Below are 22,975 nucleotides of genomic sequence, written 5' to 3' on the forward strand. Positions count from 1 at the left end.
TTCTCATTTTCTTTCCATGAGCATTTAAGAAAGGTGCTATATAAATAAAGTTTCTTCTTATCATTATTATTGTTTAATTAGAAACCTTATTGGGGTAAACAGGATGCAGATTTCTTCTAATGTCAAATTAATTTGAGTTTTGTTTTCTGCCTGTCGCCCTCTGAGGTGAACTGTGTCCGGTGCAGTGACCCAGCTCCAGTCTGGACCGACCAAATCAAGCATGTTTCAAACATCATGCGGTCGGGCTGCTACAAGCCTGCCGTTACTAAAAAGCTGAAGAGACTTTTCCGACAGTAAAATGGTCTGATCGAACGTCAGGCACCGACCGTCCCTATGGCCGCAGCTGTCAGGGTGTCCGGTCTGGTCTGGTTCAAAATCTGCATTAAAATCCTCCACAGTGATCTGAGACAATGTGGAGTCAGAACCTACATTGTGTTCTTGGAGGACGCTGATCGATGTGACAGTTACTGTGAATGCACGGTGGGCTGAGCAGCAACCTCGCGGCAAACAGCTGATGTCAACATGTTAATGGAGCCTGGCAAGGCTTCCACAGTACCACAGAGATATAATACAGCAGCGATCCACCTCGGTCTGCAGGCTGCAGGTTGAAGAAAGAAGCTGAAATTGGTCCATTTTAAAGCCTCCACTGCATCATTATCATCCTTTTCTGTTGTGCTCCGGTCCCTTATATGCAGCTGCTTTGTGCCACTTCTCTACATCTCACACTGCATCAGATGAGTATAAGGCGTCAAAGGCAGTTTCATGTCATGATGCGATTCAAAAGAAGTGATCGCTGGAGACTATTGTAATTTCTCAAAACAATTTTACATAGTGGCTGAGCAGGTGTGCAGTGGTGAGAGTGGTTCGGGTTTGAATTTATCTCTAATTCCTTGAACAACCTCTTTCATTGCTTTTCATGTGCAGCACCACTGATGCCTTCAGGTCAGGAAAAAGCACACCGTCACATATGTACTGATCGACCAGCATTTCCACCACCACTAATAATAACAAAATAACGATAGAGACAAAACGATATATTTATCGAAAATGGGCTCATTAACAAGCGTGGGTAGCGTAGATTCATCCACATTAACGTGAGACTTTTTCATAACCACATAGAAACTCCTCATTGTCCCTTTAAATAATAGTTTTTGTATGATTTGATTTCTACAACAGTAAATCTACTCTAATCTATCTTGGAAAAATCACTGGATACAAATTCTCCCGTTTCAATATGAGGGTGTATTGTGTTTGACTGATATTAGACCAATTTAAGCAAACAAGCCAATTGTTATATCACAAACAAACCTGTAATGCAATAATTTTGGACCAGTCAGGGGCAATGAAAACAAGATATGTTTAAAAGGCTAACAAATATTCACCTTTTTAACTCTAATATAATAAATATCTACTGGATCCTCTACTATAACCTTTCTTCCACTGGTCAAAAAACAGCTAAGACCCACTAATGTCAGATTTAATTTGGTAGTGGAAAAATGGTACTGTACCATTGGCATTCACACCGGGGTCAAATGACGCAGGAAGTATTGGCGGCAGCTCAGGTTGGCATTGATGTAAACACAACACCATGGTCAACAAGCTAATTTTGGCCCCCTTTTCCAAGCTGTGACGCCCTTCAGAGCAAACACACCGTAAACAGACATGACACCTGCCCAGCATGGGGCCGTTAAACCAGAGACACCACAGCTACTCTGCTTTGGGATGAAAAAGAGCGACCTGCAGCCTTGAAATAGGTTTCAAAAACACACCGTTTCTTACAGGTGGAGCACGAGATCAAGTGAACCACTTTCCCAGCCTGCATTGCAGCTTGCAGCTCACTCGGTACATTTACATTTACAGTTTAATCAAGCCGTGGTCACAGTTCAGTTGGGCCATTTAATTGGATGACTGTCCTTGTCCCAGTTTACAAACATTGGAGGGGGGGGCAATAGATTTATTGACCTGTTGTCAGTAGGTGGCTTGTTAGAATTGGACCTTTTTTGTGGTCGACCTATTATATCACTGACCAAACAATCAACAAACAAGTTAGCTAGTGGCAAACTGGTAACATGTTGAATGGCGAAAACATGGACAGCTCTGTACATTACAGGCTTCTTCTCCTGTTAAATATTTTGTTCAATTTAGAGTCAGAAGTAATTCAGTTCCCAACCACATAATCTGGGTGTGTTAGTCTGACTTTGAGAAATTTAATTTAGTATGATTTCAGTCTGACTAATGTTTACATGTGTTTTCAAAGTCTAGTTTTAGTCAGACTTAGACAGTGTCATTTACCGTAAACATGTGTGTGTGCTCTGCATGTGCATATGATAGCATCGCTGCCTGCAGCTGTGTCTCTTCTCCGAACAGAAAGTGAAAACACGTCTGGCAGTCTAGAAGGAGTCAACCTTTTTAGCAGGTTTGCTGGCATACAAAATAAAAACACTTACACACACACACACTCATTTTGGTGTGAAGAGGAGATGTTCACCTGTGTTGTACAGTGTGTTTTTTTTTTTTTTGTTTTTTACAGCTCCTTCGCTGACGACAGCTGAGCACAAAAAGACAGAAGTCCACAAGGATGTGGACTGGACAATGGGCTGACCTGCAGCTCACACCCTCTCTGGTCGGAGGCTGCTGGAAATCTGTGACTGACTGATGGAGCGCCAGCTGGAAGCAACACAGGCGTGGAGATGCCACGGGCTGATAATAATGAACACGATTCTTTGCCCTGCTGACTCTACTGTACTGAGCAGTTTAAGAGAAATCAAGTGAAAAAATGCAGCTCGACGTGGCGGGCGAACGATCTGCTGCTGATTATACACAAATAGGTCACGGTACTACAGATGGGGCCTTGCAGGGCATGAATGTATCAGAGGCTTGAAAATTAGCCAGCGAATCGGCGGTGAATGACACCCCTGCAGCACTCCGGACTCACGTTTGTCCTCCGCACCGCAGCGTCAGAGCGTTTCTGTTATATCCTACGCTGGTGTGATAACAGCTTCACAGCTTCGTGTGAAGTGCTACAAACCCAGTGTAACACATTTCCGCTTTTAGGATCGTTCGGGGACCTCTGCAGAAATGGTGCCGCGCTCGCTGCTGCCGAGAGAGAGAGAAAAACTCTTCAAATCTGAAATCGGAGTGACAGACAATATCAGTCCCTGCTTTTTCCACCATCTGTTCCTTCCATTTACTCACTGCTGTGGTGAGTCCTGTCAATCAAACACTGTGATTAGCACCATGACATCTTTTTTCCCTTAGCCCTGAGAGTGACTGTGGGTTGGTGATGTTTCCTCTGCTGTGTTCAGTCGCGGTCAGTGCTGCTCATGGGATTAATGCTGGCTCTGTTTCCTCCTCTGACAGCTTTATATTCCATCTATTTTAAGGATTTTCCCGTATTCTTCCCATTTGGAAACCCATAGTCCCCACCCCCCTGCACTTCATGTCACACCATAGTTGGCGAGAGGAGGGCTGTGTGGACTGCACGCTATCCAATAGATTATAATTCCACTGTGTTGGTGTGGCTGTCACCCCCAACCCCAAAAAATAAATAAATAAATAAAAAAAATAAAAATCAAGCTCAAACGGAGTGTGGGTGATACGCAATTTGTTGCTCTGCTCATCCGTACTGCCTCCACTGCCTCATTTGCAGGTGAACCCACAGAAATATTTCCACACACACTGCATCTCAGGCTACGTCAACACTAGCACAACTTTTCACCTACCAACTAACTAACACTACTCTCATGTTTTCAAGCACTGAAAACTGAGACTTTTGGAAATGTTGCTGGCCCCATTCTAGTTTGAAAACTTCTGCATTGCAACACGGCGACTGTCTTTGCTCCGTTGTATTTTTGCAACCAATTAACCTCAGAATCGACAATGTGTTTCCTGTTTACACCAGCTTACACATGCCCGGTGTATGAGAATGCTCTGGTATGCATTTTCAGATGTGTTAGTCTGGACGGTGCCCGAGCATAAAATACAGAGACAGAGCAAAGACATTTGTTAAAACATTCAACTTAACATCAGCTGCTAGCCACAACAAGATCAGTAACACTTGATATTTTATTCTGTGTCTTTTATCTGTGCTGCAATCACCACTGGTAGTCGAGACAGAAAGACACAATCAGGGCTGAGCTTCCAGTTTTTTCTTCCTGTAGAGCTTGATTGTATTTATTCTAAGATGTTTGGGACAAAAATGTCAGCCGAATAAATGCAGCGCGACAAAACATGGCCAGTTGTGTTGGAACTAAAGCTGAGGGTGTCTGTCTCTCTGCTCCAGCAGCCCATGGAAACTGTGCCCCAGCGCTTTGCCTGACAGCTTCACCTAACTGCTACAGTACCAACTGTGAGCAACACCCTCAGCCTCTTCACTCGCTCCATGCATCCTCTGACACCACTTTCAGCCTGAGCCCCTGAAATATGTATCAGACACTGAGCCGACTCGGAGATTCAAAAAGCGAATCTGTCCTGACGGAAAAACACCTCATAAATGTCTAAATCCATAGCGCACAGTCTGTATCACACACTGAGGAACAAGAAGGAACATCCAGGTCTTTTATACCCTTCAAAACTGCAAGTGATATGTTGACTTTCTGTCAAAGGGTGTAACCTTTTCATTCAGAAAGTCCCAAACATAAAAGGCGTAGTTACAGACACCACGTGCACTCTGTTCTTTGGCTGCACAGATGCCAGATAAAAAAGTATCCCAGAGGAAGTGAGCACAAAAGGCGTCTCTCACACCTCCTATTCACTTAGACCTGGTATGATGACAACAAACAAACCCCCGAATCCCATTTTGATGACCACACCCAACATCACAAATGAAGGTCTGGAAGTAAGACGCAGCAAGTCGAGTCCTGCAGCTGCTGACCTTCATTTGTGCAAAAGCTGGTGGGTGTGAAGGGACTTTTCAGTGTGGTCAGTGGGTGAAGGTTCAACTTCTCAACTTTCTGCACTTTCATGCTCCTTTAAATGTGAAACATGGATTGGGCGCGTGGATTACGGAAGATTAAAGAAGAACGCTAATAGACAAAAGGTGCGCTCTAGTCGTTGTCAGCAGACTGCAGCGGCCCGGCAGCTGAAAACACTCAACGGCATCAGATCGGTGTTGCACAGTCGTACCTACACTGGTTTCACTAAACCGGCGCCGGGAGCCAAACACAGGGCTGTTCTGCTTCGAGAGCTGACAAATGGTGTTAAAGTTGTTACAAAGCTGCCAACGTCATGCCTCATTTTCGTGTTTTGTACGATGCCGAAAGTGCTGCTTTCTCTTTCAAATGTAACCTGACGCCGAATTCAAACATCTGATAGCATTAACAACCGGCTAATGTTAATGGTTCTGTCTCTGCCGATATTGGATCAGATTAAACTTGCAGATTCAAAATGATCCAAAACACTCACAGTTACTATGGCGGCACTTGAAATACCAGCATTTCTGACTGTGTAAACACTCAAACATGCAAAATGTAGAAAGAGGCTCTTGCTCTTTGATCCATAATTAGTGACAGACACACATTCTGACACTGTACTGATGAGCATTGATGTTTTAAATAGTGCTGTAGCTGTGCTGAAAATATCCCCCAATAGGGATGAACATTTTGAATTTTTTTTCTGACCAATAACCAACGCTCGTTAACCGATTATTAACTGCTAACCGATAAGATTACAACGCTCGCGGGGCGGTCACTTTTTTTTGCTGTTAACACACATGTGCGCTGCAACAGCTGATCAGCACCACATCCATTGTGCTCTGCCTCACCTGAACACGCATAATGGAGTTTAGATCGTCCAATGTTGAACTGTTTTCATACAAAGTGCAGCCAAACACCAGGCTGAAGAGAGAGGAACAGCAGAGCTCCTCTGTGGAGCTGCAAGTAAACCGGCTGGAGACCACAGCAACTAGGGCTGGGACGATATGCTTTTCTCCCGATACGATTCTTCTACGATTTTTTGGATGGCGATTCGATTTAAATTGCGATTCTACGATATTGCCGATTCTCTCGATTTTTAGTCGCATTTTTAACATTTATCTGCACACAAATACTGTAGGAGCCTATAAATTAACATACTCCATTATAAAGTGAACTTAAACCCTTTTCAAAGCCTGTACTCTCTGTATGTAAAAGAGGCTAACAAATTCACATTGTACAATATTTAAAAAATTTCAAAAAAAAAAAAAAAAAAATTCAAAAAATATTTTTTTTTTCAAAAAAAAAATCGATTTTTGGAAAAAAAAAATCGATTTAAAAATCGTCAAAAAAGATATTGCGATATCTATGTGAATCGATTTTTTCTCCCACCCCTAACAGCAACGTCCTTTTGTTTTTGCGCAGCGCTGTTGTTACAGGTGATCACACATCTATGTCATTGTAGGCTACATTTGTCGTCTGATCACAGCACATAGGCTACTGTCAGTCCTCCTGTGTAACTTTATATGACTGAAGGCACGTTGAAGTCTGCACGTGTCGACACGCCCTCATGAGTTGACAACATAATGAGTGGTATCGGTTATCGGTTAAATGGTTAATCATGTGCATCCCTAGTTGTGATGTTGTCAGCATTTGCCCTGTTATCCCTTCAAGTTAAAAAAAATTCACAAAGACAAGCATTGAGACAAAATGAAAAGCAATAAAACTGATTTTTATCGAGATCACGAGAGTCTTTGTTCCTTTAAACCTGAGGTTCAGAGAAACTGTGTTTATATGCTTCGTGTAATGGCAAGTACAACCCAATGGATTTCAGCACCATCACAAGCTTAGAAGAAAGTTCAGCATTTCTTTTTTGTGCATTTTCAAAACAAAACAATGCTGTTGCAATGTCATGAGGTCTCATTTACATGACTCTGCAGTGGGGCTTTTAATTTAAATCTAACTAATAGAAGAATCTGAGACATGTGGAAACACCTCGTGGAGGTAGAAGAACATTAGGGGCTTTAACACGCTGACGATGATTATTATCAGAGTGGGTTTTGTAATTAGCAGCAGCTTTGTTTTGTCTATATAAAACGGCCACATTACAACAAACACACAAGGCAGACGGTTTTCCTCTGTTCTTTCCCACCGACTCTCTCCTCCTTGCACTGTCAACAGATACCCTCAAATGGCTCATCATATTGGAAGCACTGCCTCTAGCATCAGCCACACATGTTGCACAGCTCTTGCACACTTGACGTTTTATCCACCTCTCTCTTTTTCCCCGTTATTGCCACAGATGAGAGTAAATCCATAATGCTCCTGTTCAACAGACTGAAATGACGCTGGCAGATCTGCTTAAATATGCACAGAGGCGACACCTGCTCGGATGGTGCAAGGCTCTATTATTCCTGCTCAAACGTTTCGGTTCAAAAGAGTAAAGACCCGTCATGTTTTAGCTGTTTGTTATTAGCCAAAGAAAATAAACCCTGCATATGTGTTTACAATTTATCCCCGAATGTATCCCCAAAAACTTTCCACTGTTTTATATTCAGGAAAACAGCTGCGTTTTGTATTTAGTGAATTTAGGAGAAATCTAAGATGTGTTTTACACAAGATTAGTATTTACCTGATGTAACTGACTCAGGCCTGTACTTTGAGAGTCAACATCAAACTGAAGCTTGAGATCAGTGTCAAAATCCAGTCCTTTTATCTGTTAACCCATACAGAAATGCAATATGTGACATTTATTGGCCCTATATCAAGTGATCTTGCATTATACAGTATATCACTCCTATTTCTATCACATATATACATCTTTGATATAGATATATACTGTATATATTTAGTTCAAGATGTTAAGATCATACATGTAAATGATTCTTATCCAATTCATATTTTATTCATGTTCTTGTTATTTATTTAAACATCATGTCTATCTCCACATTCTGGGAACATGGTCTCTGTCTGTATAGTACCAGCCGGCGTACTGTATATTTAAAGACTTTGGATATAGAACAGGTCAAGGGCACGCCACATACATACATCTGTATGGGCTTTTTTTGCATGTCAATATATGAAACTCTTCTAATTCCCAACATGTTTCATGTATGATTTTTACATGTTTCCATTATAAATTCAATATATGTACATATATTACATCTGCATTCTGCATATAGGAAATGAGCAAGTACACAGTATTGGCTGACACTGCGGGTTTGTGTGTGTTGGGGGAATCTGGGGGATAAAACAACAGTGGTTCAACTCATCACTACTCAAATGTTTAAAAGGCAGAGCCAATGTTTAGCCACCAGTGTAGCAACAGGAGGAAGCAGAGTCAAACAGATGCCAGCAGTGGTTGTGAGAAAGTTATCTGGAGTCCACGTTAAGAAACGCTCAAGGTCTCGACTCCACCTGGGGAACCCTCGCTGCCAGCTCTCTCTGGCCACACAGCTCCGTCCACCCGACAGCAGGATGTGTCAAACAATACAGCTGTCGGCCTTGATCCGCTCCTCGCTTCGTCCGTCTCTGCTGAGATTACTCAGCTCGAGAAAAAAACCCTCCTCATTCACCTTTTAGCATCTCTCTCTCTCCCCTTGTTGCAACTTGCGCCAAATGAGAATCAGATGTTTTTGCAGAGGAAGGACGGACCCCCGCCCATCCTGCTTCGCTGGGGAGGTGGGACAGCATCTGTGTAAGGCGCACACGCATCGGCAGGAAGTTTAACATTCTTCCCGACTTCCATCACTGGCCGGCAGCTGAGGCAGGAACCTGGCATCGCCTTTTCTTGAGTGCAAACCGAGCGCTGGGCCGGTGCCACCGAAGCACACACACACACACACACACACACACACACTGGCGGGTTATAAATAAGTAGCAGTTGACATTACCTCTGGAAATTAATGCTGAGGGATTTATTTTATCACCTGCTCTTGGCTTGGCTCTTACAGTGTGAGGAATTTCTACAGCTTGCCTGTAAAGGGCTTTAAAATTTAGGGCCGAGGCTTAGAAGACATCCTCTGGTGCTGCCCCTACAGCCGCCCCGTCACAACCATGACTCGCCTAAACAAAGACAAGGCCCCTTTCACCCCGCAAATTCCTTGACAACTGCTGCAAGCTTCCTGCTGGCATTTGATATGCTCCATTTCGTTCCCATGACCAAACTCCAGTCATGCTGAGGCTTTCGCTGAGCGGTTGAAGGCTCGTCTCACTGACACTCTGAAGCTTTCTCTGCACTCTGATGCGAAACTTCTCTCACTTCTCTGAACTAGCGACGAGTGTCACAGCCAGTCAAATGCGATTTAGATTTATTTTTGCTTTCTATGCCTCAAATGGTGCGGTAAAGGAGGCAGAGCGTCGTTCTGCAAATGACAAGGGAAGACAATGAGGAGCCTCTGTGGGATATCACGTATAATTAGTTTTAACCTTTAGCGGTTGGGATGCAACCTTTTTTTTTTGGCTTTCTGCGATTTCTTCTTTTGGTTTGTTTTCTTTGCCGTCGCCATAAAATCTTATGAAATCTATGTGGTCATTTAGAGTACAAAAGGACCACAGCGACAGCCAGCTGGTTACGGTTGAACAGAAAAATGAGAAATTCTTCTCTTTCAACTCAGCCCAGACATATTTACCCATTGATCAGCCAGTGTGAACTAGTGACCTCCTCCACTCCTCCTGACTCATGTCTTGACTGGCATCTGGTCTCACCTCCTCACCCCTTGTTCTCTAGTGGAGTAAACTCACCAAGCTGACTCTGTTTCTCCCAGCATTTGGTTGCCAGGTTGGACAGCTCCCGGTATTTCTCCGCCAGCTGGAGTTTGCCGTTGTTGAGGCGGGGTCGTCTGGCGAGGCTCTCCTCCGCCAGGCTCCGGTTCGAGGTCATCAGCGTCTCCCTGTCCACTTGAAGATCCTGAAACTGATGATGAGCACAAAGTCAAAAAGAGTCTGAGGCTTTTGCAGGGTAAACATTATAGTACTATATCTACTACACTTATCAAAATCAATCATTTGGTAAAGTAATTTTCTTGTGACAAAACATCACATATTTTCTACTCTATCTCTTGTTACAGAAAAGTAAAATGAATATTGTCTCATTTTGGACAGACGACACAGTAAAAGACTTCATTTTGGTCTGTGGGACACTGTAACACAACTTTCCCTATTTCTGCCATTGTATTGACAAATAGGTAGATTAACTGAAGAACAGGTTAATTGATGAAAATTGCGCTCTGTTTCAGTCCTAATTCTCTTTTTCATTGTTACTGTTAATATCATTTTTTAGGAATAGGAATTAATGTTTTGACCAATTAACTAAAAAATAATTTTGGTCATTTTTCATGGAAAAATACATCACTCTCGAATGTTAGACTTTTATATCTTATATGATTAAAAATGTAATGTATTTGAATCTTGGGCTATTTATTGGCCAAAACAAGAAATCTGAAGTCACCTGAAGCTGTTGGAAATTGAGGATAAGCGATAAAAGGTTTTCATGGTTTTCCTTTCAATGAATCAAGAAACTAATTATCTTATCAACTTAGCCCAACATGTATAAAAGATGTTAAATGTACTCTGAACGACGTGTGTACCGTTCAGACCATGTTAGTGAGGTGCATTCAATGACTTTGCTGATGAGGACAGAACGTTTATGCTGAAGGATTTCTTTTCTTCCAGCTGAAAGAAAGCTGTGAAGCTTCACAATGAACTGCTGAAAGTCCCTGTGGTTCTTGCCCTGCCCTTAACAACACAACACCCACTACTGCTGCATGACTTCATACAACCTGCATCAACACAGAGCCGAGTAGGAATCAAAGATCAATGGCGACCGCAGACAGTTTTATCTTCTGCTGACAGAAGAAAGGGATTAGAATGAATTAATCCATCAGCAAAATTGCCAATTAATTTTCTGTTGACTGATTAATCGATTAAGCGACTAATTGTTGCAGTTATATAGCTGACTGAAAGAAATATTGACCAAGAACATCACCTTAATCTTTCAATAAAATCAAGTTATGAAGGATTATAAGTTAAAAAGGTCACAATTCTGACCTTTTATGGCTTCCATACGGTGTTAAATGTAGGCGCCATGCTGGTTGAGGTATGTGTGTGTGGGGGGGAGGGGTGAGAATGACACACCGTCACTGGACCATAACAAAACCATACATTATTTAAAGCAATCATGCCACTTCCTTTAAGTGTTGCCAAACAGTGTTGTCACAGCGTTACAGATAGTAAAGAAGTGGTTCAGTCAGTGTCTCATCCGCGGACACAAAGCCACTTTATGACCACCACTCTGCAAAAGCCTGAATCCTCTTTGACTGCTCCATCAGTCTCAGCATTCCTGCGATTCTGCCCAGCCGGATACATTTCTTGCTCAACTGCTTTCTTTCAACAGTCAGTCACTTTGGGCCCGAAGGCTCTGCCATTGAGCTAAAGAGTTGTACGCTGCATCTGTCTCACATTTCACGGGTCATCAAAAAAAAAAGGGGGATGCACAAGTCCCAAAGTTCAGAGGAATTTGCAGAATGTGTCCTGTAAGTCCGGCAAAGGGAGAGACGCGGCTACAGATCAGCTGTTCCGTTTAAAAGAATGAAGATAACACGGCTCGTTTCGGGGCTCGCCGCCAAGTCATCCGTCCAGTTTCCTTAAACAGGAATCAAAACGGACAGTCCATTTCCTGCTATGGCTAGGCCCGTTTATCAAACAACTGCTGCAGTCTTCGGGGAGGGGAATGTTTTTCTTTTTTTGCATTTTGATTCATGAGCTGTAAAAGAGGACTGATTGTGTTTACCGTCCCTGACAAATGACACCGAGGGAGCGCTGAGGTTCTGGGCTGGAAAAAGACGACGACCGGCGCTGTTGTTTTCTGCGGTTCGACGTGTCTGACCACATGAAATGCAGTAAATAGGTGTTTCTCTTTCATCTTAAATGAGGCTCAGCCCTAATGAGGCTTCTGCAGACTGAAGGCATCAATTTAACAGTCGCTCTCAGATGAAATAGATGGGGTGCAAAGCCTTTTCCATGAAAGAGAATCCGTCATGTAATATAGGGCTTGCACTGAAATGAGGGGATGTGTATTGTAAGCGCCTGGTGGAAGGTCAGCCCCATAACTCTCTGTCCTTGCATTATTTGGCAGCACTTTAAAGTGGCTTTGATGAATATTTTTACCAAATGACTTGTGTGCGCTAATGTGGAAACGATGCCGCATGTGCTGAGAATTATCACCGCCAGACTCCACGGAGCATTTTCATCATTTTTCGGCTGGTTGTTTCTGATTTTCCTGACAGCAAATTTTACTATCCCGGTTCACTCTCAAACTGCTTCGATCACTGGCCGCAGCAGGCAGCTTGTTTCCAGCACACAAGCTCTGATGAAGCCGCTCGACGCCACCAGCACGGCACCGAACAGCAGACAGGCCCAGTTAGAGACGAGCCGGTGAGCACAGCAGAGCATTTAGCTGCTAAAAGAGTCTTAATGTTTCCCCCCAGGAGTCAGCAGACACTCAAAAAACAAACGGCTAAAAGAGAGTGAATGCAAGTTAGACTCATCAGGTAGCCCGACACATGTTGCTCTGACTGGATGTGACGTTTCCAGTATTAATCCAATGAGGTTTATGCATGAGATGGTTAGATGGTTAGATAAACAATGCTGGTGCTGCAGGCACTTTAAAGTCTACACCACAAATGTACTGAGGTTTAATACCCAGCTCTACGGAGGAAGTGCCTCTTCTTCACTCTGCTCTCCACCCAATCTCATTCTGTTGTTGTGAGTCTAAGAATCACCTAAGCTTCATCAAAGCACTGCAGCAGCAGCAGCAGAGCATTTGAGGTCACAATCAGTCTTTTCTTCCCCTACCTGTATACTGGCATTTGCCTCAGAATTTACACAAATATTTATCTACAAATGTCCATGACTCTAGGAAACCACGAGGAACTTCTTTTAGCACCAACAACAAAAACTGATGTTTCAGATCACCGTTAATAGAAATACCCATGACCTGACACGTGTGTTTGTGTGGACAGTAATTAATGAGGCCGTGGCATTCATGATTGTGAATCGTTACGAATGATTAAACTCTGGTTTATGTAACATTCATCATTACCATGAGATTAATGAAGCGTTGTGCTCCTGCAGCTCATATGGAGATGAGAGAAGGGTTGTGAAGTCATCAGTTTGCACAGCCACGACCGCATACGCTTCATGTTTTGATACATTATTATTATGAAGTAACGTTGAGTGTGTCGATGGAAGCAAAATGTTTAAGTTTCATGTTACTAGTCGGTGACAGATGAACAGGACAGGACCCTGGCTCAAACACTGCTAAGCTCCCTGGATTGTGGCTGTGAGTCACTCTGCTCGGCTCCCTGAGGGGAGCAGCATGACCTCTTAGTGAGATTCAACCACTTTGGCTCCATCGTCCCAATTCATTCTCAGAGCCGGGTTTCAAGTGTCACATCCTGTCACAGAGGAACGGGTGTTTCTGTGCAAAAATCCTAATGATATTTATATTTTGCTGTCTCCATATCACAAGAAGAGGGTTGTAGGCGAAGAGAGGAAAAGCAAAAGGTCCAGTTCGATGGTTCTCAAAGCAAAGACCGGTCATTTTTAAACCAGAGTTTAACGACTCAGTTATTTCATTCACTGGATGTTAGCGCAGTGAGAACATACATGATGACGACGACGATGATGATGATGAGCCCACATTGGATTGGTTTCACTCCACCCACCCGCAGCTATGAAACAGCAATGCAATGCTACAGCCTACTGAATCCTGATTGAGAGAGTCAATTGTATTTCAGCACCCTCAAGGCAAACCTAATGAAAATGGGGCCCATGAAAAAGTTTGCAAACATCCAGCAGACTGTGTCTATGTGTGTGAGACCGAAGGGGGGGGGGGGGGGGGGGGGGGGTGATGGTGATGAATATTGCTTGACATCAAGAAGGTCATCCTGTATCCCCCCTGAAACGTGCACCACTGACATGGAGACTAATGCACGTGGAATTCCTTTTAAAAATATTGCTTTTTTTTTTTTTTTACTTACTGTGTTCACATGCAAAGCTGCAAAAAATGACATAATCTGACTTTGGTTGTTTTCCAAAGCCCATAGAGAGCACTTATAAATTCAGCACAATGAGACTCAGCTCACTGCAAGAAAAAAAGTGTGCTTGTATCAGAGATGATCCACGCTCACTAATACCAGTCAGAGGTGAAGACTAGTTGTAAAAGTTGCATTTGTATTCAAAGGGCTGCTGCTGTGCAAAAATGCCTAAATTAGTTTTGCATGATAAAGTGTTCAGCCTTCTCTCAAGTCATCTTCTACCTCGTGTGTAAGTGTGTGCACACAGGTGAGGAAACGCTGAAATGCCGGATATTTAAACGTAATTTCTGAACAAGGACTGAAACCACATAACGGCGCCTTGTGGGGGGGTTCTTTGCCACCACCACCACCAGCAGCAGCAGCAGCAGCAGCAGCAGCAGCAGCACGATATGATGTTTCCTGCACAATAAGAACACGCGTGGAGTGAAAATAAGCACTTATACAGACCGAGAAAAAAGACATTTCTTGAGACTTTTTCCTGTTGTCTTTAAGTTGACTGATGAAACGCTGCTAATAATAATATTAGGAGATGAGGGGGCTCACGGAAACGAATTGGAAATCCGACCACTCGCCACGCAGACAATCGATGAGCCATGTAAAGCGGATTTGCGTTACACACACACACACACAGCCTGCACATCAACACAATGGTTGACCATAAACCCCAAACACCCCAAAAACGCTCGTTTTCAGCAACAAAGAAGAAACATAGAAACATGCTAAAGCGGGAAAACAAATTGACGTTAAAGCACGTATTGTGACAGAGCGGTAACACAGATTCCTCCAGGCACTTTGGCTCTTTGGGGAGCAGAGCAGAGGATACCCACCGTCTCATTGAGGCGAATAATTTGGTCCATTTTGTCGTCGTTGTGTAAAAGCTCCTTCAGCTCGCTGGTGCTCAGAGCTCTGTAGCCGTCGGGACAAGTGGTGGACTCCTTCAAGCCGGACATTTTATTCCCTCAGAGACCGTGTGTGAGGACGGGTAGGAGACGTGCAGTCCACGCAGCGGTTACATCTCCAGCTCCACATCGGAATGCGCTGCGATCTGCCCGCATGCTGCGGTAAGAGCCGCACACCCACCACCGCTGCACTTCCTGCCGGCGCCTTCAAAATAAAACGCCGTTTCTAACTGCAGCCATCGAGTCCCATTAAAGGTTGACTATGTAGAATTACAAGAAAAACAACAGAAAAAGAATTCCAGCAGTCGATTGCCAGACCGTTGCTAGGTAAAACGGGCTGTTGCTAGGGACTCCGCTCTGATCAGAGGACAGCAGAGGAGGAGGACTAAGCAGGATATTTACCTTATGTTTCATTTTTACCGTCATTAACAGCATAATAAATGACTTGTAGCTTGTTACAGGGACAGTGGAGGCTCTCTGCCTTCCACACCGCTGCTGCTCAGAGCCTCCGCTGTCACTGCTCTCGTCAAGTTGGAAAAAAAAAAAAAAAAGGAGCTCCGTGGCACCGAAAGTCCGCGACGATAAACGTGTTTATGACAGATAAGACTACACAAATACACCCATCCTAACAAGTATATGATAATCCATTGATCCACCGATTGATTATTAAAAAGGCTTGGTTGGAAACAAACGCATACGACCGGGAGGAGGCAGGAAAACAGCGGAGAACTGAGCCACATGTCGGCTACAGGCAGGTACGAATGTAAACAGAACGTTGACAGAAAGTCATTGTCGAGCCCGTCAGAAAAATCAAAAATAATAATTCAGACTAAAAAAAATTTTTTTATGGAAAAGCAATACTTTCATTCTGTACCCCTCTAAAGGCCCCATGGATGTATTATTTTTGAAAAAATATAGCTTTTAATAAATATTCTACATATTCAACCTTTAATGTTATTACAATATGGGGGCCGATTTAAAAAAACAAACAAACAAAAAAAAACGAGTAAAAAGAATGAGTGACAGCTAAAACAAGGTGCAAAATGATGGTCCGACCAGTCAATAAAAACGAGTCATTACAAATGAAGATGGTTTATGACTGTCCATCCAAATAGGCTACTCTTTTCAGGGATGAGTCGCCCAAAATTAGATTTAATGTAGGCTAATGTAAGGTGAGTTCAGTGTATGTGGGTTTATGAGACTTTGTCATACTTTGTAATGTAATAAGTTCTTGTATTGTGAAGGTTTTTGAGAGAGAGAGAGAGAGAGAGAGAGAGAGAGAGAGAGAGAGAGAGAGAGAGAGAGGGAAATAATCATATTGATTTGATGACTCTTTCCTCTAGCACCATTTTCATTAATTTAGGCTACGTCATTCATTTCACAGGGGGGGGGGGGGGGGGGGCAGTGTGTTATCCTTTCATGGCACCATAAATCCACGGTGACGCCCCTGCTGTTTTGTAATGATGCCTCAAACACTTGTGATGTAGCTACAGGACTGCATGATATTCATAAGATATATGACAGATTTCCGTCACTCAGTTTAATTTTCTGTGGTAATAGAATTGATAGCCTACTAATTCAGTGAAGCTTTCAAATATTTCTGTTTGACTCAAGGGATCAATGGTCGATTCCAGCAGCTCCAGATGTTTTTATAAACACAGAATAAAAAGTCCCATGCATCAATACACTTGTGTTCCATTTTGAGATAGTTTTACATGTATCAATTCTCTCTAATTGCCCACCGTGCCCGTCTTTTGTATCTGTCAAGATAGCCCCTTTGACTTTAATCTAACTTCCGGTTTTTAAATTTCAAAGTTAAAGTCTTCACGACAAAATCAAGACTTTCTTTATTGTCATTTTAAGATGTTGAGAAACTCCTCACTTGGAAGAACAGAGCTAGTTTTTAAAAGAACCATGTTGTGAATTAGACAAAGTTAACAAACTTTTTTTTTATTTATTTTTTTAACTTATGACTAAACACCTAATGCAAACATATGTTGCTTGAATTATTAATGATGAAATAATGTGCCCCCACCCCCACCTCCTCTTTATTTATAATTTATCAGCAGTATATAAACATTGAATTAACTGTTCATGAATATTCATAATTTAGTCTTTGTCAGCAGCTGTTAGGGCTGGACGATTAATCGAATTTTGATCGTGATTACGATTTTGGCTTCTCACGATCATAAAAACACTGTAATCGAAGAAAAACGATTATTTTTTTGTCTATTTATGTTTTATTTTGAAAAACACACGTGCGCGCTTCCGCCCCCGTGCCTGCACTGCACTCCTCTCTCAGTTCATGCTGTGGACGAGTCCACTCGTGTGTTGACGGCGGCGTTTAAAAATCAGCGCCAGTGAAGAGAGAGCAGCGGCCACCGCTCAGGACGAATGAACGGGAAATAATCATTTAAAACACTCGCTCGTCTCCTCAAAGCGGCCGCACAACAACAACCCTCCTCCTCCTCCTCCTCCTCCTCCTCCTCTTCCCCCGGCCCGTAGGCTACATGTGCATATGTTTACAAAGCAATCTGTAGAGCGGCAGATAACGTTATACGATGTTACGACGTGTATTTGTGTAGTTTAATCTGTCATAAACAAGAGATCACTTATGGAGCGCGACAAAAAAAAAAGAAAAAAAAAAGTTATGGGGTGCGTTTGTGACGAGAGCTGGGACAGCGCAGCGGGGCGGAGGCTCTGATCTTCCCAGGTTGGATTTCATCCCAGAGACGCAATAAGCGACACACACGGAAGCAGAGAGCCTCCATTCTCCCTCTTAATAAGTTAAACCATGACAATTACTCCAAATCTGTTTATTCAAGGTAAAAATGTAGAAAAGTTAAGCTAAACACCCTGTATAGTTTCTGCTGCTGGATCATTAAACTTTAAAAAAAAAAGTTTTAAATTAATTTTGAATAGACTAAATATTTAAAATTATAAACTTAAAAACCGTAAACACACATTGGCACTGTTTATTTAAGGTAATAATGTAGCATGCCCCCCGCATAATCGTGTAAATAATCGTGATTTCAATATTGACCAAAGTAATCGTGATTATGATTTTTGCCATAATCGTCCAGCCCTAGCAGCTGTAATATCTTCTATTGTCACAGAAAAGTTAAACAAAGCTGTAATAATATGGGATGTCTATAGGTCGGTCTAAGTTCCCCATATGTTTATAGCTACCTTATTGTATTCGGAAACTAATCTAAAATTTACTGCCCATAATTGTTAAATTAAAAGCATTAACAAAACAATCCTCATAATTAATTCATATCAGGCAGTGGATAATGACTGCACCGGTTTAATAGATAAAAGAGAGGTATAGGCTATGGGGCAAATAATCTGTGATTTTTATAACTTTGCTGAAATTGTTTGATGTGTTTTATGTGGAAATTTCCTACTGCTTTTACCCCCTTTTTTGTACTTTTTGGTCTCATCTCTTTTGAGAACTCTTTATTTCACTAAACTCTACTGTGGCAAAGTCTCTACATCCAAATCCACTTATATCCATTAAACGTCTCGGGACCAAGTGAAGCAATGACTGATGACTGACAGTGTATTATTATGTGGTCTGTGTGAGGGATTATTAGATGTATGTAGGTCACCAAACTATGGGCTTAGGGCATTTTTTCATGAACATGTCCAAGTTACTTTTTGTGCATTTTCTTCCTCTGTCTGCAACCTAATATCTGGACTAAGCCTGGCCAGCCTGAGGCATGTAGAGGCTCCACGGAGCTGTGCAGCCACCAGGGGGCCCCAGAGGAGATCAGTGTGAGAAAGAAAGTGAAAATAGATGGATGTTGATTTAAATAACTAAAACTCAAGGACCTGAAAATCTATGAAAAAAACAAATGAGATTGAAATCATTTTCCACATATCCAGTGCTTGGACAATCTACAAGTTCCTAAGAAGATTTGCTCAAGTACAAGTTCAAGTTTCTGCTGCTATTTTCATCTGATTTGCCCCTTTACCCCACTATGCTAGGAAATATTGTAATTGGATGCCACTGCATTCATCCAGCGTCCGCAGTTACTAGATGCTTTTCAAAGATCAGAACAAAAATATGATGAACTTATAAGATACAATGCATTTATGGCTCCTTATGAAAATAAAGTATGTGTTTCGATGTGATCCCCTGCATCACATTTTAGATTTTCAAGGACTATTCGCAGTTCAAATAGGCATTTCTCTTTTGAACTGCTCAAATGGTTTAATTAAAAAAAACATCTGTAACTTGAGGTAGACTTTAGGAAACTCATGCCCCTTTTTAATTTACAGATTTATTTTAAGACACAAGACTAAATATGCAATCACTAAGTAGGCTACTTCATAAGGAACATCTGAGCACCTGCTGATTCATGCAATTAGCTTGTCAGCCAATCATGTGGCAGCAGAACAGACACTGCAGTCATAAGCCTCAACTGATGTTCAATCAGAATGGGGAGAAATGATGTGATCTAAGTGTCTTTGAATGTGACAAAAACACATTCAAAATCAAATTCAATGAGCAGCATTCCTGCGACAGTAACGCCTTGTTGAGGAGAGACGAATGGCAAGAAATGGTTGGAGCTGACAGAGGCTCCGGTAACTCAGATAACCGCTCTTTACAACTGTGGTGAGCAGAAAAGCCTCTCAGAACGAAGAACACGTCCAACCTTGAGGCGGATGAGCTACAACAGCAGAGGACCACATTAGATTCCACTCCTCTCGGCCAAGAACAGAAATCTGAGGCTGCAGCGGGCACAGACTCGCCAACACTGGACAGCAGAAGATTGGAAAAACGTAGCCTGGCCCTATGACAGTGGATTTCTGCTGAGGCAGCGAATAGGTCACACATGAGCATCAATGGCATGAATCCATCCACCCATCCAACTCTGGACAACCTATCTGACCCCGTTTGTCCCTTTACCATCTTCTAATGGCTACTTCCTCCAGGATACTGAATCATGCCACATAGCAAAAGTCGTCTCAAACGGTACACTGTACACTGAACAAATGCAACACTTTTGTTTTTGCTCTCATTTTTCATGAGCTGAACTCAAAGATCTAAAATGTTTTCTATGTAAAAAGGTCTATTTCTCTCAAATATTGTTCACAAATCTGTCTAAATCTGTGTTAGTGAGCACTTCTCCTTTGCCGAGATAATAATAATAATAATAATAAACTTTATTTATATAGCACCTTTCAAAACAAATGTTACAAGGTACTGTACAACAAGGTAACAACAATTAAAATGACAACCAGAACAAGTAAATAAAATCAAATAAAATCAGGAAAGGCTTTCCGATAAAAATGAGTTTTGAGGAGTGATTTAAAACACAACACTGAAGAAGCTGACCTAATGTCCTCCGGTAGATCATTCCAGAGCTTTGGGGCCCGAACTGAGAATGCTTTTTCCCCCTTTGTCATCAGTCGGGCCCCAGGGACAGCTAAAAAACCTTTATCTGAGGATCTCAGAGTGCGAGCAGAAGTGTACACAGATAAAAGGTCAGTGATGTATGCAGGACTAAAACCGTTGAGTGCTTTAAAAGTGATTAATAAGATCTTAAAATCAATCCTAAAACGTACTGGAAGCCAGTGCAGGGAAGCTAAAACAGGCGTAATGTGCTCACGTTTCTTAGTTCTGGTTAAAAGCCTGGCAGCAGAATTCTGCACCGACTGGAGTCTGTCCAGGGATTTTTGATTATTATATTATATATTATATTATATATATTATATATATTATAATCCATCCACCTCACAGGTGTGGCATATCAAGATGCTGATTAGACAGCATGATTATTGCACAGGTGTGCCTCAGGCTGGCCACAATAAAAGGCTGCTCTAAAAATGTTCAGTTTTATGACACAGCACAATGCCACAGATGTCGCTAGTTTGGAGGGAGCGTGCAATTGGCATGCTGACTGCAGGAATGTCCACCAGAGCTGTTGCCTGTGAATTGAATGTTCATTTCTCTACCATAAACCTTCTCCAAAGGCGTTTCAGAGTATTTGGCAGTACATCCAACCGGCCTCACAACCGCAGACCACATGTAACCACACTAGCCCAGGACCTCCACATCCAGCATGTTCACCTCCAAGATCGTCTGACACCAGCCACCCAGACAGCAGATGCTCATCGTCGTCATCGGGGTCTCGACCTGACTGCAGTTCGACTTGAGTGGACAAATGCTCACATTCGATGGCGTCTGGCACTTGGAGAGATGTTCTCTTCACGGAAGAATCTCGGTTTTCACTGTTCAGGGCAGATGGCTGACAGCGTGTATGGTGTTGTGTGGGTAAGCGGTTTGCTTATGTCAACGTTGTGGATCGAGTGGCCCATGGTGGCAGTGGGGTTATGGTATGGGCAGGCGTATGTTATGGACAACGAACACAGGTGCATTTTATTGATGGCATTTTGAATGCACAGAGATACCGTGACGAGATCCTGAGGCCCATTGTTGTGCCATTCATCCACGACCATCACCTCATGTTGCAGCATGATAATGCACGGCCCCATCGGCACATCCCAGTTCTTGCGTGGCCACTGGCCAGCATACTCACCGGACACGTCACCCATTGAGTGTGTTTGGGATGCTGTGGATCAGCGTATATGACAGCGTGTTCCAGTTCCTGCCAATATCAAGCAACTTCGCAGCCATTGAAGAGGAGTGGACCAACACTCCACAGGCCTCAATCAACAACCTGGTCAACTCTATGTGAAGGAGATGTGCTGCAAATGGTCACACCAGATACTGACTGGTTTTCTGACCCCCCCCAATACAGTAAAACTGCACATTTTAGAGTGGCCTTTTATTGTGGCCAGCCTAATGCACACCTGTGCAATAATCACGCTGTCTAATCAGCATCTTGATATGCCACACCTGTGAGGTGGATGGATTATCTCAGCAAAGGAGAAGTGCTCACTAACACAGATTTAGACAGATTTGTGAACAATATTTGAGAGAAATAGACCTTTTGTGTACATAGAAAAAGTTTTAGATCCTTGAGTTCAGCTCATGAAAAATGGGAGCAAAAACAAAAGTCTTGCGTTTATATTTTTGTTCAGTGTAATAAGGTCAGTGACCTTTGGTGACCTCCCCAGTCATGAGGTCTGAATGATCACCTTTGGTTTGTATCACTCACAGGTTTTGACACAGATTTTGCTTCTGTCAGAACGCAAGCCTTCTACTAGTACTGTACAGTATCAATTTTACATTATTGTATTAAAACTTTTACCTTTCGGCAAGTTGTGAATACTTGAGCACTGATTTTCTGTTAGAGGTCTCTCTCTCACCGACTGTGACTGCCTTTGACTGTTGCACAGTCAGGAAATGAACCCTGGTTTGGTTTCTGCCTGCACGGCTGGCAGCAGGAGACCCACTTCACCACTTCTGCTGACTGTTGCTGCAGCTGTTGCCAAACAGAGGTTATGTGAATAAACTCTGGTTTCAGCGGACAAGGCTCTTGTTTATTTTTGCGGATCGCAGAAATGTGTCGTGGACAAGTCAGCCATGAACAGAAAGTACTGCTTTTCTCACCAAACAATACATCATGAGAAGGTTTGGCAGCTGCTGCAAACATACCCCTCCTCTCCCAGAATATGTGAGTTATCGTTTGAAGCAACTCAGTGACTCTAAACTCTTCTCGATTCTGAATGGAGATGGTATTAACAATATGTAGATACATTTAGAGCTTGATAATCATCCAAAGAACCACCTGTACAATACATTTACCTGTTTTATTCTTCACAGTTACAATTCAGTACTTAATTGAATGCCTTTGTTTCCATATGAAGTTGACAAAAAAACAAACAAAAAAACAAATAGTATTTAGTAGCTTTTAGCTAAACCTTGACAAACCAGCTACTGGTGAAGGTGATAAAAGACTGTTTTCTTTTGACCATGATTTGAGTAGCCTATATAGTCCCCACAGCTAGTCCCGCCAGTGCTCTGCGATTGGTTTCACAAAGATATTTCAGACTGCTCTGCAGGGTTTGAACAGTCTTAATTTGGCAAATAAAAGTAAAAAAAAAAAAAACACTAGCCACCGTACCTCCAAGGCTAACTCATGACCCTTCGTTC

General features: G+C 42.5%; 1 protein-coding gene across 1 annotated transcript in view; it reads right to left on the bottom strand.

Moving 5' to 3' along the window:
- Positions 1 to 15,024, bottom strand: part of vps37d (VPS37D subunit of ESCRT-I) — a gene marked incomplete at its 3' end in the record, with an annotated part of 28,934 nt that extends 13,910 nt beyond the window's left edge. The window contains exons 1-2 of the mRNA XM_083986808.1: positions 14,836 to 15,024; positions 9,654 to 9,825 (exon numbers count right to left, since the gene is read on the bottom strand). Of these exons, the coding sequence (XP_083842934.1) occupies positions 9,654 to 9,825; positions 14,836 to 14,958 (295 nt within the window). The 5' untranslated portion in view covers positions 14,959 to 15,024. The remainder of the gene's footprint in view (positions 1 to 9,653; positions 9,826 to 14,835) is intronic.
- Between the last annotated feature and the right edge of the window lie 7,951 nt (positions 15,025 to 22,975).

The sequence above is a fragment of the Trachurus trachurus genome (assembly GCF_905171665.1).
Source record: "Trachurus trachurus genome assembly, chromosome: 14".
In the NCBI taxonomy this organism is placed as follows: Eukaryota; Metazoa; Chordata; class Actinopteri; order Carangiformes; family Carangidae; genus Trachurus; species Trachurus trachurus.